This window comes from Aquarana catesbeiana, linkage group LG07, assembly GCF_042186555.1.
Source record: "Aquarana catesbeiana isolate 2022-GZ linkage group LG07, ASM4218655v1, whole genome shotgun sequence".
NCBI lineage: Eukaryota > Metazoa > Chordata > Amphibia > Anura > Ranidae > Aquarana > Aquarana catesbeiana.
Genome location: NC_133330.1, coordinates 335617677 through 335641495, shown reverse-complemented (window position 1 = coordinate 335641495; position 23819 = coordinate 335617677). Strand labels below are relative to the sequence as shown.

The window sequence follows — 23819 nt, the reverse complement described above, 5'->3', positions numbered from 1 at the left end:
GGGGCCCGGGGTCTATACTGATGGAGGGGGGTTTGTACTTGGTGAGGGTGGTCTATATTAAGGGGGGGCCGATACTGAGGGAGCGGGGCCTATACTGATGGAGGGGGTCTGTACTGAGGGGGGTCCATAAGGAGGAGGGTCTATATGGGTAGAGGGGGGGTCTATACTGAGGGAGGGGGGTCTATACTCATGGAGGGGGTCTGTACTGGGGAGGGGGTCTATACTTAGTGGAGGGGGGTCTGTATTGAGGGAGGGGGATCAGTACTTAGTGGAGGGGGAGTCTGTACCGAGGGAGGGGGGTCTGTACTGAGGGGGCACTATACTTAGTGTAGGGAGGTCTGTGTACTGACAGAGCGGGGGTCTATACTTAGTGGAGGGGGTCTGTACTGGGGGATAGGGGTCTATACTGAGGGAGGACTATAAATGATGGAGGGGATCTGTACTGATAGAGGGGGGTCTATATTTAGTGGAGGGGGGTCTGTACTGAGGGGGCACTATACTTTAAGTAGGGATGTCTGTACTGACGGAGCGGGGGTCTATACTTAGTGGAGGGGGGTCTGTACTGGGGGATGGGGTCTGTACTGAGGGAGGGCTATAAATGGTGGAGGGGGGTCTGCACTGACAGAGGGGGGTCTATATTTAGTGGGGGTCTGTAATAAAGGGGGACTATGCTCGGTGAAGGAGGGTCTGAGGGAGCGGGGTCTATACTGATGGAGGGAGGTCTATACTGAGGGGGGGTCTGCATGGAGGGAGTCTATACTGATGGAGGGGGGTCTATACTGAGGGGGGTGTCTATACGGATGGAAGGGGGTTTGTACTGGGGGTGTCTATACTGAGGGAGAGGAGTCTGTACTGGAGAGGGGGTCTATACTGAGGGAGGGGGGTCTGTACTTAGTGGAGGAGGGGGTCTGTATTGAGGGAGTGGGGTCGGTCTATACTGAGGGGGGACTATGCTTGGTGCAGGGGGGTTTGTACTGAGGGAGAGGGGGGTCTGTACTGAGGGAGGGGAAGTCTGTACTGAGGGAGGGGAAGTTTGTACTGAGGGGGGACTATACTTGGTGGAGGAGGGTCTGTAAGTGGGGTCTACACTTAGTGGAGGGGGGTTTGTACTGAGGAAGGACTATAATTGGTGGATGGGGGGGTCTGTACTGACAGAGGGGGGTCTATACTTAGTGGAGAGGGGGTCTGTACTGAGGAAGGACTATAGTTGGTGGAGGGTCTTTACTGACAGGGGGGGGGGGTCTATACTTAGTGTAGAGAGGGGTCTGTACTGAGGGAGGGGGTCTGTGATAAGGGGGGAACTATCCTTGGTGAAGGGGGGTCTGTACCGACAGAGGGGGGTCTATACTTAGTGGAGGGGGCTCTGTAGTGAGGGAGGACTATAGTTGATGGAGGGTCTGTACTGACGGGGGGGGGGGGGTCTATACTTAGTGCGGAGTGGGGTCTGTACTGAGGGGCGGGGTGGGGGGTCTGTAATAAGGAGGGACTATGCTTGGTGAAGGGGGGTCTGTACTGACAGAGGGGGGGTCAATACTTACTGGAGAGAGGGGTCTGTACTGAGGGGCAGGGTGGGGGGGTCTGTAATAAGGAGGCACTATGCTTGGTGAAGGGGGGTCTTTACTGACAGAGGGGGGGTCAATACTTACTGGAGAGAGGGGTCTGTACTGAGGGGCGGGGTGGGGGTCTGTAATAAGGAGGGACTATGCTTGGTGAAGGGGGGTCTGTACTGACAGAGGGGGGTCAATACTTACTGGAGAGAGGAGTTTGTACTGAGAGGGGACTATAGTTAGTGGAGTGGTAACACCATGTTTTACCGCACCGGGTGACACCAACACTAGTAACGCCACTGATGATGTCATAAAATGTAACAATTGATACTGTATAATGGATTCAAAACATATTTTTATTAATTTTGTTTACTAATATGTCATTTTTTTTATCAATTGTATTTTTTATTATTATTTTTCTTATATACATTATAAATAATAAAAGATACAATTAATTAAAAAATTGCATTTTAATAAACTTAACAAAAATATTTATTTACTATTGCATCAAAAACAAATATCTATATCTAAGGTATATCTATCTATCTATCTATGTATAAATAATTAGAAAAAATAGATATTTTTTTTTTTTTTTCGGATGAAATAAGAAAGAAATATTTTTTAATAATTTTATTTATATACATTTTTTTTAATCTAATTTTTGAGCTGCTTCCTATATAAAAATCCTTTTGCAGAAGGAGATCACAGATTCTGTCTCCTGCTTATATGGGCTCTTTCAGTTCCGCAGTGACCCAATCAATAGTGAGAACTCTCTATAAGCAGATTTAACCCTCCTGCAGCCAGATTAATGTATAATAACTCCTGATTGGCTCCATGGGGGGAGGGGGGGGGGGGTCTCTACATTTCTCAGTGTGTTGTGTTCCTTCTCTGCAGCCTTCTCAGGATCCGGCCTGTTCTCAGCAGCCTTGTGAAGGTCGCTCGGCTGGCTCAGGCATGCGGCATTCTGGGAAGGATCTGCACACTGACAACCTTCAGCCTACGACCTTGTGCTTGGCTGGAATCCTGCTCACATACCGAAGTCAGCAATCTTGGCATTCATTTGTGCATCCAGCAGGACGTTCTCAGGCTTCAGGTCCCGGTGAACCACCATATGTCGGTGGCAGTAATCCACGGCCGACAGGATCTGCTGGAACAGGCGCCGCGCTTCGGGTTCCTCCACCTGTGGCGGGGAAGAGGAGACGTTTGTTTTGTGTAGGACTAAAAATATACCAGGGGACTTACTTATAAAGGTGCAACAAAGGCATGCTTTGGGGTAACAAAAATTTTAAGTAAAAAAAAAAAAAAAAAAAAAAAACACACACAGGCAAGGATCACACTTTTGGGCAGCGGTAACGCATGTTCATTGACGCACGTTATTCCGTATGCTGCATTATTGCAGTTTATTCATTTAACCACTTCCGGACCGCCCCGCCGGTACTTTGACGTTGAATACTGTTGTTCTGCAGCAGATAGCTGCCATAAACCTGGTATATTCCTAAACGCCGGGCGGTCCTCTTTCGGATAAAAGTGGTCTCTGCGGCGGATTCGCTGCAAGTTCACTTTTATTGGTGGCGGGAGAGGTGCCCACTCCCACCCCGTTGCAGTCATCCGATCCTTTCCTCTGAGAGGCACTGCGTCGAGTGAGGGAAAGATGACCCCCCCCACTCGACTCAATGACATTGGATGGCGGAAGCGACTTCAAACTTCCTAGAGATCCTAGAGAATAAAATGGCGGTCATTGCACTTTTTTATGTCACGCGGTATTTGTGCAGCGGTTTTTCAAACACAACTTTTTTGGGAAAAAATACACTTTAATGAATTAAAATAAAAAACACACAATATATAACCCTATTTTTTTTGTAAAATATGAAAGATAATGGTCCACCAAGTGAATAGATACCAAACGTGTCACGCTTTAAAATTTCGCGTGCTCGTAGAATGGTGCCAAACTACGGTACTTAAAAATCTCCATAGGTGAAGCTTTAAAAAAAATTTTTCAGGTTACCAGTTCAGAGTTACAGAGGGAGCTCTAGTACTAGAATTATTGCTCTCACTTCGCAGCCATACCTCACATGTGTGGTGCGAACACCACTTGCACACCGCGACCTACAGTACGTATGTGTTCACCACTGCGTGCGCGCATGGGGGATGGGGGCACTTTTAAAAAAAAAAATTATTATTATTATTTATTTTATTAATTATTTTTTTTGTTTTTACACTGTCCCTTTATTTTTTTTTATCACTTTTATTGCTATCAGAAGAAATGTAAACATCCCTTGTAATAACAATAAAGTATGACACTTTATGGAGAGATGTGGGGTCAATAAGACCCCACATCTCTCCTCTACAATGGAAAGCATGAGATCAAAATAAAAAAAAAAAAAAAAAATATTGATCTAATGCTTGCCAAAAGCAAAAAATGGCCTTTGTTTTACACTGGCCTTAAACCGGAAGTGACGCCTCCAAGGAAGTGACGCCTCCAAGGCCATAGAGATGAGCCGAGGCCATCTCTCCTCTGATAATCTCTATGGCCAGCCGCCACAACCGCCGGATCGGATCCCAGGCTTCCCGATGAGCCAGGTAAGCCCCGAGAACCACGGCGGGAGGGCTCTAAAAGTGATCCAGCGGCTAATCAGCAGCTTGGATTACTTTTATTGGAAAGAGCGGTGGCTGAGGAAAATTTTAATATACAATATATATAGTCACTGACTACCAATGACTGAAAAGTGGGGCGATTGCCCAAAATAAAAGAGTCTGGGCTCTGGGTTAGGAGATCGGCTAATTTTTTGGGGGTTAGACTGGAGTTCTTCTTTAAACTATCTACATTCTACACCCTTTCTATGGGTAGTCTTTGAATTGGCTGAGAAGAAATATTCAGACAACAGGGACACCACCAGGACAGGATGGAGATTTCCCAGCATGCTGGGCACGCTTCAACTCACCCGGCCATTTTTGCATATATAGTCGAATAACTCTCCTCCAGCGACATACTCCATCACCATGAAGAAGTCCGTTGGAGTGCTGATCACCTGGTACCTTTTGAAAAAAAAATCCAGTTTTAATAATTTTATTATTTATTATTATGTTATATTATTATATAATTATTTATATTTTTTCAATAATTATTTAGTTAATGTTTTTCTTTTTTAAATCAATGTGCTTAAAGGGTAACTCTACTTTCTTGGAAGAAAAAAAAAAAATGGCAATTAAAAAAAAACTAACATATACAATTGCTATGCAAGTAATAATAATAGAATAATAGAATAGAATAATGATAAGTAAATAAATGTTATTAAAAATTAACCTTTCCTTTCAATCTGCAGCCGCTGTCATTTTCTGTAAAATGCAATACAACTACCTGAAGGCATTCTGTACACCCGATGGTACACAGAGCGCCCACCAGAAATGTAATTTCCTGTTTGTGTGATTGGCTCACTGATTTTCCCAGAAGTCTGCACTAAGATACAAGTCAGATTTTGGGCATCCCCTGCAACAAAAATGTCATTTTTGATAATACTCCTAAAGGGAAATCACATCTAAAGGGATGCAGATCCTGCCACTTTCCTCATTAAAGTCCTGCGGGCGCAGCAGCTGATTGATTATTATAAAATCACTCCCATTCACATTCACTGTGCACATGGACACAGAGAAACAATCAGATATTTCTTTAGAAGAAGAAAAGGTCGGTCTAACATTGTTAAAATCTCTGCAATGTACAGAGATCACCCGGGGGGGGGGGGGGGGGGTTTCTCAACAAAGGTGGAGTTACTATTTAAAGGACACCTTCACTGTTAGTAAAGTTGTCCTTCTAAACAGATCTTCTATGGCAAATGGAAGGTTCGCTTTTCTGCCAGCCCCCTCTTGTACAAATGAAAGAATATATATATACTGTCTCTCCTACGCAAGAGACCTTGTTGATGACTTAATAAAGAATTAAAAAATGATAATAATACATATATATATATATATATATATATATATATATATATATATATATATATATATATAGAACAAAAGGATGAAATCACCAAATGTAACGTCTTTTTATGCCAAAGTGCAGTAACATGCAATGACATGTAGAAATGGCAGCGACTGTACAGCTTCAAGCATCCCTGCTCTTCATCAAGCTGTCAGTCCTATATATTATAATATATATATATATATATATATATATATATATATATATATATATATATATATATATATATATAAACAAATCAATTTTTAGATTTTAGAAAATTGTGGAAAATGAAAATACAGTATAGACTCTCCCCTACGCATGTGACATTTTTGATGACTAAATAAAGAATCAACAAATGATGACAATAAAAAAATAAAAATAAAAAAAAATTAACAATAATAAATACATAATGCTAATGAAATAAAAATAATTATATAGATATCTCTCTCTCTCTCTCTCTCTCTCTCTCTCTCTCTCTATATATATAAACAAATCAATTTTTAGATTTTAGAAAATTTGAAAATTTTAGAAAATGTCTCCGCTATGCATGTGACATCGTTGATGACTAAATAAAGAATTTAAAAAATGATAATAATAAAAAATACATAAATGATAATACTAAATAAATAACAATTATAAATAAAGATTTTATATATATATATATATATATAAATATATATATATATATATATATATATATATATATATATATATATATATATATATATATATATAATTTGTTGATGACTAAATAAAAAATGATAATAATAAAAAATAGATAATAATAAATAAATATATAATAAACAAGTCAATTTTTAGATTTTAGAAAATTAGAACATTTTAGAAAAATGAAAATACAGCATAGACTCTCCCCTACGCATGTGACATTGTTGATGACTAAATAAAGAATTAAAAAATTATAATAAAAAATAAATGATAATAATAAGTAAATAACATTAATAAAATAAAGATAATTATATATATAGATATATCTATCTATCTATCTATATATATATAAATTAACAAAAACATTTTTCGATTTTAGAAAATTAGAATACAGAATAGACTCTCCCCTACACATGAGAATTTGTTGATGACTAAATAAAAAATGATAATAATAAAAAATAAATAATAATAAATAAATAATGATAATAAAATACATATAATAAAATAATAATAATAATATATCTGTATATCTGTCATATAAGGGATTTCAGCATTATTTCATCTACTCTGCAGCATCATATATTTACTGACACACATGAGAGGATCCCTTTAAGGAACAAACATCTAGTCCAATTTCCTGCAGTAGGTGGTGTAAGAAGAGATGTGAAATATAATATAGGATATCCTTGAATAGATTGTATCCCGTCTACAAGGACACATGGGAAGTCTCCAACCCCGGACATACAGACAATGGTGGCGTTACGGGGAACCTGTCATTACAAGTACTCGCTGAAACCAATATAAGCTCCTAATAGAGGGAGAACTCTGGCTTTTCCTATGAGCCTGGGTCCCACATGTCCCCTACTGAGTCAGGGCTGGGGCTTTCCAATCAGAAACAAGCATGAGCTTTAGTGATTGCTGAGCTACAAGTCTGACTAAGTAAGGGGTGTGACCTGTGCAGAGAGACCGCTGCTTCCACACAGAGAGCAAGAGTCCTTCTCTGCAGCATGCTGGCCGGGGACAGGCTTTTCTACTCAAGCTGTGGCTGCTTTCTAGCAAAAATGACCTGTAAAACTTTGCACCACTTTTTGTTTTGATGCAACTGAAATGTACATAGCTAGTAAGTTGCACTTTTACATTTTTAAGGTTTATTTTTTACAGGATTCCATAGAGAATAAAATAATTTTTGGAAGACAAAATTGCCGGAAGAAAGCCTAATTTTTCACACAAAAAAAAAAAAATAAAAAATGAGGGGCATCGTTCAGTTAAGCTTTGAAAATAAAAGATAAAATCGAAATGGTTCCTATGCACAGCTGCACCAGATTATTATTATTTATATATTTTCTTTGGAATATTGTACAAAAAAAAAAAATAAACATAAAAAAAATGAAAAATGCATTTAGCAAAGAAAAAAAAAGTTTTGCCACAAATAAAAACTAAACATTTTATTCAATCATTTTCCCTGTTTAATAGGACACTGAAATTATGTTTCTGGTACAAAGCGTGGCAGAGATATTTGAAAATGAAAACTGTATTTTTTTTTAATGTTTTTACATTTGCGCATTATTTTTATGAGGCACTAAAAATACCAACTGATTAAAAAACAAAAAAAAAAAAAAAATGAATGGTAAAAAAATAAAAAGAATGCATAGCTAAGGGGAAAAGGGGAGGAAGAAGTTAAAGTGATATTAAAGACATTTAAAAATGTCCTCCTCTTCCCGGGCCCCCCGCCGCCACTCCTGACCCCTCCCTGCTGCCAAGTGCCCCCAGAACAAGCAGCTTACTCCGGGGGCACCTGAGCAGGCTCGCTCCTGAGCCGTGTGTCCATTCACACACAGAAGCGCGTCTCAACCCCGCCCCTTCTCTGTCCTGATTGCTTCATTGGCTGGAGGTAGAGTCCCCGAAGACCCGGGACCCCCGTGCACATCACTGGAGGAAGATGGGGCTCAGGTAAGTATTAGGGGAGCTGCTCACAGAAGGTAAAAGTTAAAGTATGGCTAAAGGCAAAACTTTTTTTTTTTAACTTTCAGATAGAGAGGAGATGGATTAAAACCCCTGTCAGTTTTTATTGCTGTCTGTGTCCCCGTTAGGGAGATTTACTCTCTCTGTCTCTCCTGTTTACTGTTATCACTGGGAGTGAATGTAAAAGAAAATCCCACATTTTGAGTTGTCACCTGAACAGGAATAGAGGGGAAATCTTCCATTGGGGACACAACAAGTTCTGGTGACAACCCAGGGGTTCCCCTCACTTTGGAGGGATTTCCTCTCACTTCCTGTTTTGGCTTTAGGACAGGAAGTGAAAAGAAATAGCCCCCAATGGGTCACAAGTGGTAAAAAAACTGACAAGGTTTATAACCCTCCCTTACTCTATCCAAAATGGCAAAAAATAAAGTTTTTCCCTTAGGGTCCTTTCACATGGGTGATCTGTCCAGCGGACTCTGCTTGCTCAGCAGGGGGATCGATCCGCTAATCCCCGCTGAGCAGGCGGATGACAGGTCCCTCTCCACATTTTTTCATGTTACAACCAAAAAACGTAAATGTATTTTATTGGGATTTTATGTGATAGACCAACACAAAGTGGCTCATAATTGTGAAGTGGAAGGAAAATGATAAATGATACAAATAAATATGTGAAAAGTGTGGGGTACATTTGTATTCAGCCCCCTTTTCTCTGATACCCCCTAATTAAAATCCAGTGGAACCAATTGCCTTCAGAAGTCACCTAATTAGTAAATAGAGTCCACCTGTGTGCAATTTAATCTCAGTATAAATACAGCTGTTCTGTGAAGCCCTCAGAGGTTTGTTAGAGAACTTTAATGAACAACATCATGAAGGCCAAGGAACACACCAGACAGGTCAGGGATAAAGTTGTGGAGAATTTTAAAGCAGCGTTAGGTTATAAAAAAATCTCCCAAGCTTTGAACATCTCACGGAGTTCTGTTCAATCCATCATCAGTAAATGGAAAGAGTATGGCACAACTGCAAACCTACCAAGACATGGCCGTCCACCTAAACTGACCGGCCGGGCAAGGAGAGCATTCATCAGAGAAGAGCCAAGAGGTCCATGGTAACTCTGGAGGAGCTGCAGAGATCCACAGCTCAGGTGGGAGAATCTGTCCACAGGACAACTATTAGTCGTGTTCTCCACAAATCTGACCTTTATGGAAGAGTGACAAGAAGAAAGACATTGGTGAAAGAAAGTCATAAGAAGTCCTGTTTGCAGTTTGTGAGAAGCCATGTGGAGGACACAGCAAACATGTGGAAGAAGGTGATCTGGTCAGATGAGACCAAAATTGAACTTTTTGGCGTAAAAGCAAAACGCTATGTGTGGGGGAAAACTAACACTACACATCACCCTGAACACACCATCCCCACCGTGAAACATGGTGGTGGCAGCATCATGTTGTGGGGATGATTTTCTTCAGCAGGGACAGGGAAGTTGGTCAGAGTTGATGGGAAGATGGATGGAGACAAATACAGGACGATCTTAGAAGAAAACCTGTTAGTGTCTACAAAAGACTTGAGACTGGGGCGGAGGTTCACCTTCCAACAGGACAACGACCCGAAACATCCAGCCAGAGCTACAATGGAATGGTTTAGATCAAAGCATATTCATGTGTTAGAATGGCCCAGTCACAGTCCAGACCTAAATCACATTGAGAATCTGTAGCAAGACTTGAAAATTGCTGTTCACAGACACTCTCCATCCAATCTGACAGAGCTTGAGATATTTTGCAAAGAAGAATGGGCATAATAATCCCTCCACTGGCTTCCGCTCGGCCAAAGAATTACATTCAAAATTCTAACAACTACGTACAAAGCCATCCACAATTTCGCCCCCAGCTATATCACTAGCTTAGTCTCTAAATACCAACCTACTCGTTCTCTTCGTTCCTCTCAAGACCTCCTGCTCTCTAGCTCCCTTGTCACCTCCTCCTATGCTCGCCTCCAGGCCTTTTCCAAAGCCTCTCCAATCCTATGGAACTCCCTACCCCAATCTGTCCGCTTATCTCCTACTTTATTAGCTTTCAGACGATCCCTGAAAACCCTTCTCTTCAGAGAAGCCTATCCTACCCACACCTAACAACTGTATTTTCATTTTTTCCATCAGCTCACCCCCCACAGTTATTACCTTTTTGTTTCCACTTGACCCTCCCTTCTAGATTGTAAGCTCTAATGATCAGAGCCCTCTGATCCCTCCTGTATTGATTTTATTGTAACTGTAATGTCTGCCCCCATGTTGTAAAGCGCTGCGCAAACTGTTGGCGCAATATAAATCCAGTATAATAATAATAATAATAATAATGAGCAAAAATGTCCCTCTCTAGATGTGCAAAGCTGGTAGAGACATCCCCAAAAAGACTTCCAGCTGTAATTGAAGCGAAAGAGGCTTCTACAAAGTATTGACTCCGGGGGGCGCCATACAAATGTACCCCACACTTTTCACATATTTATTTGTAAAAAATGTTGAAAACCATTTATCATTTTCCTTCCACTTCACAATTATGTGTCACTTTGTGTTGGTCTATCACATAAAATCCCAATAAAATACATTTAAATTTTTGGTTGAAACATGACAAAATGTGGAAAATCTCAAGGGGTATGAATACTTTTTCAAGGCACTGTACTCATTTTACACAATAGTTGGTGGCTGCCTTTTGAAAGCCAGTAATTGCTAAAAAAAAAAAAAAATAGCTTTTTTAGGGCATCTCTTATGTTCAGAATCCTCAAGTGGGTAAAGCCGAAGGCCTCTTTGATTGGCTTGTGGCAGATATGAGGTTTAAACACATTACTACAGTCAACTGTACCCGCCCCCGAGGAGATGTACCATTGGCACTCTATGTATGGAAAGAGGAAGTTCAGATACATTGTTGCATTTTAGAGATAAGACGTGATCTGGGTCCTGCACATCGTCCTGTGAGCTCCAGATACACCCTCATTATCTCATAGAGTCCTCGTCTGATGTGTGCGGGGGATACGTACAGTTTGATTATGTGAGGGTGACGGAATAACTTCAGGTTCTGGATTTCCCGCTTAATTTTACCGACCACATCCAAATTACGAATCTTCTGTCTGTTTAAGATTTTCACAGCCACCTTATGTCCGGTCAGCTGGTGTTCCCCCACTGGAAGGAGAGATAAGAGACTGTTAGAGCCCCCACTTGTCTGTATTATTCATAGAATTATCCATCTTATATCTACATTTATCCTTTACATATCTATCTATCTATCTATCTATCTATCTATCTATCTATCTATCTATCTATCTATCTATCTATCTATCTATCTATCTATCTGGTCTATAAACTGTGGCCCTTTACTTGAACTTATCTGGCCCAATGACAGGGCACTATTCCTCCCACTGACACCAATGATGGGGCACCATTCCTCCCACTGACACCAATGTTGGGGCACTATTCTTCCCACTGATATCAATGATGGGGCACTATTCTTCCCACTGACATCAATGATGGGACACTATTCTTCCCACTGACATCAATGATGGGACACTATTCTTCCCACTGATATCAATGATGGGGCACTATTCTTTTCACTGACATCAATGATGGGGCACTATTCCTCCCACTGACATCAATGATGGGACACTATTCTTCCCACTGACACCAATGATGGGGCACTATTCCTCCCACTGACACCAATGATGGGGCACTATGGCACTATTCCTCCCACTGACATCAATGATGGGACACTATTCTTCCAACTGACTCCAATGATGGGGTACTATGGCACTATTCCTTCCACGGATACCAATAATGGGGCACTATTCCCCCCACTGGTATCAATGATGGGACACTATTCCTCCCACTGACATCAATGATGGGACACTATTCTTCCCACTGACACCAATGATGGGGCACTATGGCACTATTCCTCCCAATGACAACAATGATGGGACACTATTCTTCCAACTGACTCCAATGATGGGGTACTATGGCACTATTCCTTCCACAGATACCAATAATGGGGCACTATTCCCCCCACTGGCATCAATGATGGGACACTATTCCTCCCACTGACATCAATGATGGGACACTATTCTTCCCACTGACACCAATGATGGGGCACTATTCCTCCCACTGACTCCAATGATGGGGTACTATGGCACTATTCCTCCCACTGACATCAATGATGGGACACTATTCTTCCAACTGACTCCAATGATGAGGCACTATTCCTTCCACGGATACCAATAATGGGGCACTATTCCCCCCACTGGCATCAATGATGGGACACTATTCCTCCCACTGACATCAATGATGGGACACTATTCTTCCCACTGACATCAATGATGGGGTACTATGGCACTATTCCTTCCATGGATACCAATAATGGGGCACTATTCCCCCCACTGGCATCAATGATGGGACACTATTCCTCCCACTGACATCAATGATGGGACACTATTCTTCCCACTGACATCAATGATGGGGTACTATGGCACTATTCCTTCCATGGATACCAATAATGGGGCACTATTCCCCCCACTGGCATCAATGATGGGACACTATTCCTCCCACTGACCACTATCTATCTATCTATCTATCTATCTATCTATCTATCTAATGATGTGGCGCTGTCATTCGGAGTGGCAGTTCAGGAACATGGTGTCATTAATGTTTTGTAAATATGAATTAACACGATCGGCGAGGTGCCAGTCTCCCAGCGGCTGCCAATTCCTCGAGACATTCCAAACATCATTAGCGGAGCCCTGAAGGAACCCATTATAATTCCCAGCGCTGTGAAGCACACAGGTGGATTGGGCTGAGTGTGGCCGGTGGTGGGGAGCGGCGGACTGAACTCCACTCTGATCCCTGAAAGATCTGAATTAGAAGTTTTTTCAAGAAACATGTAAAACTAAGACCATTTACACAGCGTTCATATGGGGTTCACCTCTAATGATCACCTGGCTCCCCCCTACTGAGGGAAAAGAGTACCTGTCATTATTTTCTGAAGCAAAAAAACGAATTCTGTCTGTGATGTCACGTTTGATGATCTGGTTGGGTGTTTGGAGACTCTAAATAAATGCTCCCTACCGTGGTTCCTTCCTCTGACCCGTATATCACCACAGGACACAGCGGTGACATAGGGAGGCTTTGCATTGCAGAATCGCTTCACAATAAACCCGAAGCTGCTTATATTTTGCCTTTCTTAGTCCCTCCCTCCCCCCTCATCAATATGCTAAGGATATTTTTTAATAAATCCCTTCTATTTTCAATATATACCTTATTTTAGTCCCAATTATGTCATTACTGGGTCTCTGTGCTTCTCTATGGAGTGCTGGCAGATCGTGGCTGGTGGGAGGGGCCAGCAGGGTGCTGTACAGAGCTTCCTGACAACATCACAGCACCCTGTACTCAGTACTCCTCTCAAGAGCCCTCAGCCCCGATGCACGCAGTGGGCTGTCTTTTGGGAGGCGTTATGCAAATATCAAAATACCGTGACGGGTATTTGTCAGCCCGGAGAAGGTGTTCCCAGGCAGGCTGCATTTGCATAGATAACGCCCACATGTGACGAAGAGCCTCTATGACTGAGAGACCTGAAATCCAATGAATGAAAGAGGCGGGGCCAGGGACCGTCCAGCCGGGTGAGGAAAGGGCTAGATGATGTTAGACGTCCCCCAGCCAGGAAATGAGGTGGGGCTCTACCTGACTCACTGAAGCTTCCAATGCACACTGTGAGAAGCTCACAGTGTGCAGTGAAATCAGAGTAAGCCATTTCAGTCCTGGAGTCTAAAGGGAAGGCCGCAGGTCAGTACGAAGACTTCCTGTGTCCTTCAATGAAAGAGAAAGGAATTTTGATTGTATAAAAAAAAAAATTAAAAATGGAAAAACAGGGCAGATTCGAAGGACCGCTTGGTGATCTTCTATGTTTCTATCACCAAGCTCACCAAGCTTCCAGACAATGCAGAAGACTATAAACACGGCCCATACACTTCTACACCGGCCTTCTCATTCTACTGTATATGTTGTCCAAACCAGACACAGACGGTTCCACCGAGTCACATCTCATCACCAACAACCGGACTGAGAAACCAGAATGACCGGTATGTGATATCTCACAGATCTATGAACACACAATACATTGTAGAGATAAGCTTTATAATAAATAAAACGAGAAGCTGTGCTTTGGCAAAGAAGTCAGATTTGGCCCCCGAAAATTCCTCTATCTTCTGGTGGAGAACGCGGGCGGTAACCTTCTCCAACCACGCAAAACCTACTAAAGCCTTTTTTTTTTTTTTATTCTGCATTCCATTGCTAAAATTCCATTACAGTTCAGTGATTACAGCGAACAGTTGCTGGGGACACTACGACACCCAGGAGGTTTTTGTAGGGTCTCCTGGAAGATGAAGTCTCTATCCAAATGTACATCCATAATGGTGCTCTTCATCCGTTTATAAACTATATGCTGAGTACGGGATTACATGGCACACCGGCCTGCCTGTCGTAACTAATATTTGTTGTGTCTGATTAGCTCTTGGCACATACTGTATGTAGGTGGCCCTTTTCCTGTAGATGACTATTTTTTTCTTAGGTGGCCCTTTTCATGCAGGTGACCATATTTACTTAGGTGGCCCTTTTCCTGTAGGTGACCATTTTTACTTTGGTGTTCCTTTTCATGTAGGTGACCATATTTACTTAGGTAGCCCTTTTGCTGTAGGTGACCATTTTTACTTAGGTGGCCCTTTTCATGTACTGTAGGTGACCATTTTTACTCAGGTGATCCTTTTCATGTAGGTGACCATTTTTACTTAGGTGGTCTTTTTTATGTAGGTGGCCATTTTTACTTTGGTGGTCCTTGTCCTGTAGATGACCATTTTTACTTAGGTGGTCCTTTTCATGGAGGTGACCATTTTTACTTAGGGGTCCCTTTTCCTCTAGGTGACCATTTTTTCTTAGGTGGTCCTTTTCCTCTAGATGACCATTTTTTCTTAGGTGGTCTTTTTAATGTAGGTGACCATTTTTACTTAGGCGGCCCTTTTTGTGTAGATAACCATTTTTTACTTAGGTGGTTCGTTTTATTTAGGTGACCGTTTTTACTTAGGTGGCCCTTTTCATGTAGGTGACCATTTTTACTTAAGCGGTCCTTTTCAGGTAGGTGAACATTTTTATATAGAAGTCCCTTTTCATGTAGGTGACCATTTTTACTTAGGTGGTCCTTTTCATGGAGGTGACCATTTTTACTTAGGGGTCCCTTTTCCTGTAGGTGACCATTTTTTCTTAGGTGGTCCTTTTCCTCTAGATGACCATTTTTTCTTAGGTGGTCTTTTTAATGTAGGTGACCATTTTTACTTAGGCGGCCCTTTTTGTGTAGATAACCATTTTTTACTTAGGTGGTCCTTTTTATTTAGGTGACCGTTTTTACTTAGGTGGCCCTTTTCATGTAGGTGACCATTTTTACTTAAGCGGTCCTTTTCGGGTAGGTGAACATTTTTATTTAGAAGTCCCTTTTCATGTAGGTGACCACTTTTACTTAGGTGGCCCTTTTCATGTGGGGTAACCTTTTTCAAGTAGGTGGTCCTTTTCATGTAGGTGATCCTTTTCATGTAGGTTGCCCTTTTCATGTTGCCATTGCTACATTGAATATTTATTGTACAGCTAACAGCCTCGACGTCCTTGTGCCCAACCTGCAGGACTGAAGGCCACATGTGGCCCTTTGGTACTTGTTGTGCAGCCTCAATCCAAATATACATTCCTTCATATACAAACTTGAGTACAAGATTGTGGTGCAAACAAACCTGTCTGTGGGTCTCAAATAGGTTTGTTTGATTTCTTTCGCCAGTAGGTCTCAGCACACATGTACTGTAGCTGGCCCTTTGTATGTAGGTGGCTATTTTCATTAATGTGACGCTTTTCATGTAGGTGGCCACTTTCATGTAGGTGGTCCTTTTCATTTATATGACCCTTTTCAATAATTTGACGCTTTTCATGTAGTTGACCATGTGGGTGGCCATTTTCCTGTAGGTGGCTGATTTCATTTAGATGACCCTTTTCATTAATGTGACGCTTTTCGTGTAGGTGGCCATTTTCATGTAGGTTTTCCTTTTCATTTAAATGACCCTTTTCATTAATTTGATGCTTTTCATGTAGGTGACCCTGTTCATATTAAGGATTCTTTTTGTGTAGGAAGCTCTTTTCTCGTAGGTGATCTTTTTCTGATAGATGGCCCTTTTTGCAGGAGGCCCTTTTTATGTAGGTGACCCTTTTTTTATGCAGGTGACCCCTTTTCGTGTAGGTGGTCATTTTAAGTAGGTGGCCCTTTTCATGCAGGGGGCCCTGTTCAAGTAGAAGTCCATTTTTGTGTACGTAACCCTCTTCATGTAGGTGATCCTTTTCAGATAGGTGGCCCTTTTTGTGTAGGTGCCCCCTTTTCATGTAGGTGACCCCTTTTCATGTAGGTGGGCCTTTTTATGCAGGAGAAACTGTTCATGTAGGGGACCATGTTCATGTAGAGGACCCTTTTTGTGTAGGTAGCCCTTTTCATGTAGGTGACTCTTTTTCTGATAGGTGGCCCTTTTTATGTAGATTGCCTCTTCAAATACAGGTGACCCTTGTCATGCAGGAGGTCTTTTTAATTCATATCCATCGCCTTCTACAGAATGACATACTGTTACATTCAGTACAGACAACATCCTCTACATATTTGTGCCCAACCTGCAGCCCGAGGGCCACATGTAGCCCTCTGGTACTTGTGTGGACCCTGGACCCCAGTAGTCAGTAGTGGAAGCACTGGGACTGCAATGGCCGGGATCTTTAACTTTCTCTTGTAATGTGTTCCGTGTCTCTCTTCATGTCCTGCACCAACCACAGCAGTCATTGACCATCTCCTTCTTCTGCAGTATCTCATGCACTCAACATTATTTGTATCCCTAGGCACAGAAGTGCTCTGCTACCTTTTAGGTGAAATTCCAGACAACAGATACAATTTTGGGGTTCCTTAGGTAAAGAAAATTGACCTACCGCTCTTATGGCCACATCACACTTGTGCTCATGTCCCTGGTGATGACACTACTGAGTTGTCGTCAGCAGTGGGATCACAAATGTGCCATGGCCAAGAGCAGCAAGTCAGATGCCCATAGCCCCCCTCTTCCAAACTGATGTATTAGTAAGAGCAGAAAGTCAGCCCCCCCTCCATATTGATAAAGATAGCAAGTCAAGCAGACCCTCCTCCATACTGATAAGAGCAGCAAGACCATCAAACTCCACACTGATCAGAACAGCAAGACTGTCGTCTGCCACATTCATAAAACCAGCAAGTCAGCCCACAACAACCCCTGCCCCCCTCCCAAAGGATGCATCAAACAAAAGCAACAAGTCATCATCTGACTCCATATAATAATGTATTGGTAAGAGTAGCAAGACATCCCCCCCCCCCTATTTTTTATAAGACCAACAAGACCATCTCCCCACATTTATAAGACCAGCAAGACAGTCACCCCTCTATATTGATAAGACTGGCAAGACAGTCACCCCCCCATATTGATAAAACCAGAAAGACAGTCACCCCCCTATGCTGATGTATCAGCAACAACCCCCTCCTTGACAGATTGACGGGTGTTATTTATGTTATTTTAACAAATTTTGTAATAAATAATTTTTGATATAATTTTGGTTGCTGCGTCTCTTTCTGATACCGTTAAAATCCATGAATTGCCTCCTTTTTTCTAAGATTGACAGGTGTATCAATAAGAGAAGCAAGTCAGCCCCCCATCCCTCATGATAATGAATAAGTAAGAGCAGCAAGTCATGCACCTCCCTATATGGATAAGAACCGTTAGACAGTCACCCCCTATAGTGATGAGACCAACAAGACAGTCAATCCCCATATGTATGTATCAGCAAGTCAGCAACAAGCCCCTCCCTGCCTGGAGCATTAATAAGAGTGGCAACTCAGCTTCCATCCCTCATAATTATGTATTCATAAGAGCAGCAAGCCATTCACCATCCTATATTGATAAGATGTGCAAGACAGGCCCCCTCCGAATTGTTGAGACCGACAAGACACTCGCCCTCATATTGATAAGACCACAAAGACAGTCTATATACTGAAGCTGCCATTCTCAACCAGGGTTCTGTGGAACCCAGGGGTTCCTCCAGAGGTTGCTAGGGGTTCCTTGAGCTGTGGCTGATGAACCACCTTTTTGATGGTGCCTACAGAGTTCAAGGTTCACCATCACTTAGCAAAGCCAGCAGCATGACACAAAATATCGTTTTAGCGGTCTTTAAGGGTGGCATTCTGAGCACCACTTTAAGGGGACCATTCTTCCTACTGACCACCAGTATAAGGGGCATTGTTCCTATTGACCCCTGATGATTTGGTTTTAGGAAGGGTTCTTCGAGACCTGAAAATTATTTTTGGGGTTCCTCTAGGGTTAAAAGGTTGAGAAAGCCTGTACTGAAGTATCAGCAAGTCAACAACAACAACCCCCTCCTTGACAGGCCAACAGGTGCATCAATAAAGAACAGCATGTCAGCCCCCCAATCCCTTATTATGAGGAACTAGTAAAGGCAGCAAGTCATTCACCCCCTTATATTGATAAAGTCTGCAAGACAGCCAGCCTCCAAGTTGATAAGACCGGCAAGACAGTCACCCCCAGATACTGATGTATCAACAAGTGCAACATGTCAGCAACAACAATCACCTTCTAGACAGGTGCATCAGCAAGTCAGCCCCCATCCCTCATTATAATGTATCAGTAATAGCAGTAAGTCAGTCACCCCCTTATATTGATAAGACCAGCAAGACAGTCACCCCCTCATATCGATGTGTCAGCTAGAGCAGCAAGTCAGACCTCATCTCTCAAATTGACATATCACTAAGAGCAGCAAGTCAGCCCCCATCCCTCATAATGACGTATCTGTAAGAACAGCAGGTTAGTCACCCCCCTTTGTTGATAGGACCAGCAAGACCATCACCCCCTCATTGATAAGACCACCAAGACAGTCACCCCCCATATTGGTAAGACCAGAAAATCAGTCAGCGCCTATACTGACCTATCAGCAACTCAGCGACAACTACCACTTCCTTGACAGGTTTGACAGGTACATCAGTAAAGGCAGCAAGTCGGCCCCCATCAGTCATCATAATGAATAAGTAAGAGCAGCAAGTCATACACCTCCCTTATATTGATGGGGTCTGCAAGACAGCCAACCTCCAAAATAATAAGACCAGCAAGACAGTCACCCCCAGATACTGATGTATTAGCAAGTGCAACATGTCAGCAAAAACAACCCCCTTCTAGACAGGTGCATCAGAAAGTCAGTCCCCATCCCTCATAATGATGTATCAGTAAGAGCAAAGATAAAGTAGTAAAGGCAGCAAGTCATTCTCCCCCTGTCTGCAACAACAACCCCCCTTCTAGACAGGTGCATCAGCAAGTCAGCCCCCATCCAAGAACCGCAGGCCAGCCCCATCCCCCCATATTATTAAGACCGACAAGACAGCCACCCGAAAAGATAAGTCAGCCCCCCATATCTCAAATTCAAATATCAAAAAGAGCAGCAAGTCATAATGATGTATCATTAGATCAGTCACCTCCCATAGTGATAAGATCAGCAAGACCCCCCCCCCCACCCAAGAGCAGCAAGTCAGCCCCCCAATTCTCAAATCAATATCTCAGAAAGAGCAGCAAGTCAGCCCCAATCCCTCATAATGACATGACCAGCAAGACAGCCCCCCCCCCAAGAGCAGCAAATCAGACCCCATCCCTCATAATGACATGACCAGCAAGACAGACCCCCTCCCTCAAGAGCAGCAAGTCAGACCCCATCCCTCATAATGACATGACCAGCAAGATAGCCCCCCCCCAACAGCAGCAAGTCAGACCCCATCCCTCATAATGACATGACCAGCAAGACAGCCCCCCCAACAGCAGCAAGTCAGACCCCATCCCTCATAATGACATGACCAGCAAGACAGCCCCCCCCCCCAAGAGCAGCAAGTCAGACCCCATCCCTCATAATGACATGACCAGCAAGACAACCCCCCCCCCCCAACAGCAGCAAGTCAGACCCCATCCCTCATAATGACATGACCAGCAAGACAACCCCCCCCCCCCAACAGCAGCAAGTCAGACCCCATCCCTCATAATGACATGACCAGCAAGACAGCCCCCCCCCCCCCACAAGAGCAGCAAGTCAGACCCCATCCCTCATAATGACATGACCAGCAAGACAGCCCCCCCCCTCCCAACAGCAGCAAGTCAGACCCCATCCCTCATAATGACATGACCAGCAAGACAGTCACCCCCTTCATAATGATGTGTCATCCATAAGAGCAGCAGGTCAGCCCCCCTATGTTGTTAAGAACAACAAGACAGTCACCCCCCCCCCCCCATATTGATGTGTCAGCAAGAGCAGCAAGCCAGCCCCCCAATTCTCAAATTGATATATCAGTAAGAGCAGCAAGTCATGCACCCCCATACTGATAAGACCAGCAAGACAGTCACCCCAAAACTCCCCCCATCCAAATAATGATGTGTCATCAAGAGCAGCAAGTCAGCCCCCATCCCTCATAATCGTATATCAGTGGGAGCAGCAGGTCATGCACCCCCCATATTGATAAGACCAGCAAGTCAGCCCCCCCCCCCCCCCCCCCCCAGTGATGTGTCAGCAAGATCAGCAGGTCACCCCCCCCCCCCCCATATTGATAAGACCTGCAAGACAGCCCCCCCCCCCATGATGTGTCAGCAAGATCAGCAGGTCACCCCCCCCCCCATATTGATAAGACCAGCAAGACAGTCCCCCCCATATTGATAAAACCAGCAAGACAGTCCCCCCCCCCCCCACATGATGTGTCAGCAAGAGCAGCAGGTGAGCCCCCCTCCCATCTCTCAGACTGATATATCAGTAAGGGCAGCAAGTCAGACCCCACCCTTCCCCTCTCTATTAATAAATGGATAAGTCAATAATCCCCCATTATGTTATCAGTCAGCCCCCCCTCCCCCGCTGTAATGGTATCACCCCCCACGTAGGTCTCCCCAGGCGTCGGACCGGTAGAAGTACACAGAGGGGGGGAGACACTGTGTTGCCGTGTAATGTTACAATGTATCTCTTCCCAGCGCTATTCACAGAGGCCGCTGCGCTCGTCCTAGAGGGCGCCCCCGTGCTGACCTCTCCGCGCTACGCCAAGTGCGCAACCCCGGCTCCCCTCTCCTCCGCTCCGCATATACTCAGCTTTTCACTTTGCCGAAGGTGCCGACCCCCAGGGTGTCCCCCAGGACGTAGTGTCCGATCTTCACCCGGCCATCGTGCTTCTGCTTTTCAGCCATCTTTGCATCCTTCTCCTCGTACCCACAATGCAGCTGGGAGGAGAGGGAATGCCCGGCTGGCTCCTCACAACTGGCATTTGTCAAACGTCACCCAGAGCTGACCTGACAGGCTTAGCAGCTGCTGGGGGCCTTAAAGGGGCCAGGAGGGGGAGGTGTCCTATTTCTGAGCAGGGAGGGGTGCCATGGCACCTGCCTGACGGAGAGACGATGATGGAATGGGGGGGTATAACTTCCAGGGTCACACCATGTGGGGGTGATAGTTCGGATGGGGGGGGGGGGGAGACCACTTCCAGGGTCACACCGTGTGGGGGTGATAGTTCGGATGGGGGAGAGCGGGGGAGACCACTTCCAGGGTCACACCGTGTGGGGGTGATAGTTCGGATGGGGGAGAGCGGGGGAGACCACTTCCAGGGTCACACCGTGTGGGGGTGATAGTTCGGATGGGGGAGAGCGGGGGAGACCACTTCCAGGGTCACACCGTATGGGGGTGATAGTTCGGATGGGGGGGAGACCACTTCCAGGGTCACACCGTGTGGGGGTGATAGTTCGGATGGGGGAGAGCGGGGGAGACCACTTCCAGGGTCACACCGTGTTGAGGTGATAGTTCGGATGGGCGGGGGAGAGCGGGGGAGACCACTTCCAGGGTCACACCATAGGGAGGTGATAGTTCGGACGGGGGAGAGCGGGGGAGACCACTTCCAGGGTCACACCATGTGGAGGTGATAGTTCGGATGGGGGGGGAGAGCGGGGGAGACCACTTCAAGGGTTACACCGTGTGGGGGTGATCGTTCAGACGGGGGAGACCGGGGGAGACCACTTCCAGGGTCACACCGTTTGGAGGTGATAGTTCGGATGGGGGGGGAGAGCGGGGGAGACCACTTCCAGGGTCACACCGTGTGGAGGTGATAGTTCGGATGGGGGGGAGACCACTTCCAGGGTCACACCGTGTGGGGGTGATAGTACAGATAGGGGAGGGGGAGCAGGGGAGACCACTTCCAGGGTCATACCGTGTGGAGGTGATAGTTCGGATGGGGGAGAGCGGGGGAGACCACTTCCAGGGTCACACCGTGTGCGGGTGATAGTTCGGATGGGGGGGGGAAGCGGGGGAGACCACTTCCAGGGTCACACCGTGTGGGGGTGATAGTTCGGATGGGGGGTGTGGGGAAGACCACTTCCAGGGTCACACCGCATGGGGGTGATAGTTCGGACGGGGGAGAGCGGGGGAGACCACTTCCAGGGTCACACCGTGTGGAGGCGATAGTTCGGTTGGGGGGGGAGTGGGGGAGACCACCTCCAGGGTCACACAGTGTGGGGGTGATAGTTCGGATGGGGGAGAGTGGGGAAGACCACTTCCAGGGTCACACCGCATGGGGGTGATAGTTCGGACAGGGGAGAGCGGGGGAGACCACTTCCAGGGTCACACCGTGTGGAGGTGATAGTTCGGATGGGGGGGGAGCGGGGGAGACCACTTCAAGGGTCACACCGTGTGGGGGTGATAGTTCGGATGGGGGGAGTGGGGAAGACCACTTCCAGGATCACACCGCATGGGGGTGATAGTTCGGACGGGGGAGAGCGGGGGAGACCACTTCCAGGGTCACACCATGTGGAGGTGATAGTTCGGTTGGGGGGGGGGGACCACTTCCAGGGTCACACCGTGTTGAGGCAATAGTTCAGATTGAGGTGGAGCTGGAGGGGGTCGAATCATCGGCTGGTGGGGGGATCTGAACCCAGTTTCCGGCTAATCTGCCACCCGGGGGGGGGGGGGGGGGATTCCAGCCCCTCTTGGTGTACCTAGAGATACCTAGAGACCGCAAGAATTAAAAGTTTTCCAAAATTTTGATGGAGATTGGAAGATTTTGGCAACATTTTGGTGAAATCCAATGGAGCCAAAAGGAAGGAGAAAATAAAGCAAATTTTGTTTAATGCCCACCGGTGTAAATCCAGGATGAACAAAGGTTCGGACCAAACCCAGAAGGAAGCTGTCACTCCCAACCACCACCACCTAATCAGCTGTGGACATTCAGGACATTCTCCGCCCCGTAACTGCACAAAAGGAGGCTCATGATATCATTGACCTAATAATGCCACAGGGAAATGCTTTTGACTTCATTGACCTAATATGGTCACATGGGAGGGGATGCTCTTGACATCATTGACCTAATACGGTCACATGGGAGGGGATGCTATTGACATCATTGACCTAATATGGTCACATGGGAGGGGATGCTCCTGACATTGACCTAATATGGTCACATGGGAGGGGATGCTCTTGACATCATTGACCTAATATGGCCATATTAGGTCAATGATAGTGTGCTGACATGCCCATGTGGCCATATTAGGTCACCAGTGTCAAA

The 23819-nt window shown here is 44.9% G+C and overlaps 1 protein-coding gene across 1 annotated transcript in view; it reads right to left on the bottom strand.

Moving 5' to 3' along the window:
* The window catches only part of PRKAA2 (protein kinase AMP-activated catalytic subunit alpha 2), a 46837-nt gene extending 25212 nt beyond the window's left edge, over positions 1-21625 (bottom strand). The window contains exons 1-4 of the mRNA XM_073593894.1: positions 21369-21625; positions 11158-11299; positions 4490-4583; positions 2583-2727 (exon numbers count right to left, since the gene is read on the bottom strand). Of these exons, the coding sequence (XP_073449995.1) occupies positions 2583-2727; positions 4490-4583; positions 11158-11299; positions 21369-21462 (475 nt within the window). The 5' untranslated portion in view covers positions 21463-21625. The remainder of the gene's footprint in view (positions 1-2582; positions 2728-4489; positions 4584-11157; positions 11300-21368) is intronic.
* Positions 21626-23819: the final 2194 nt, after the last annotated feature.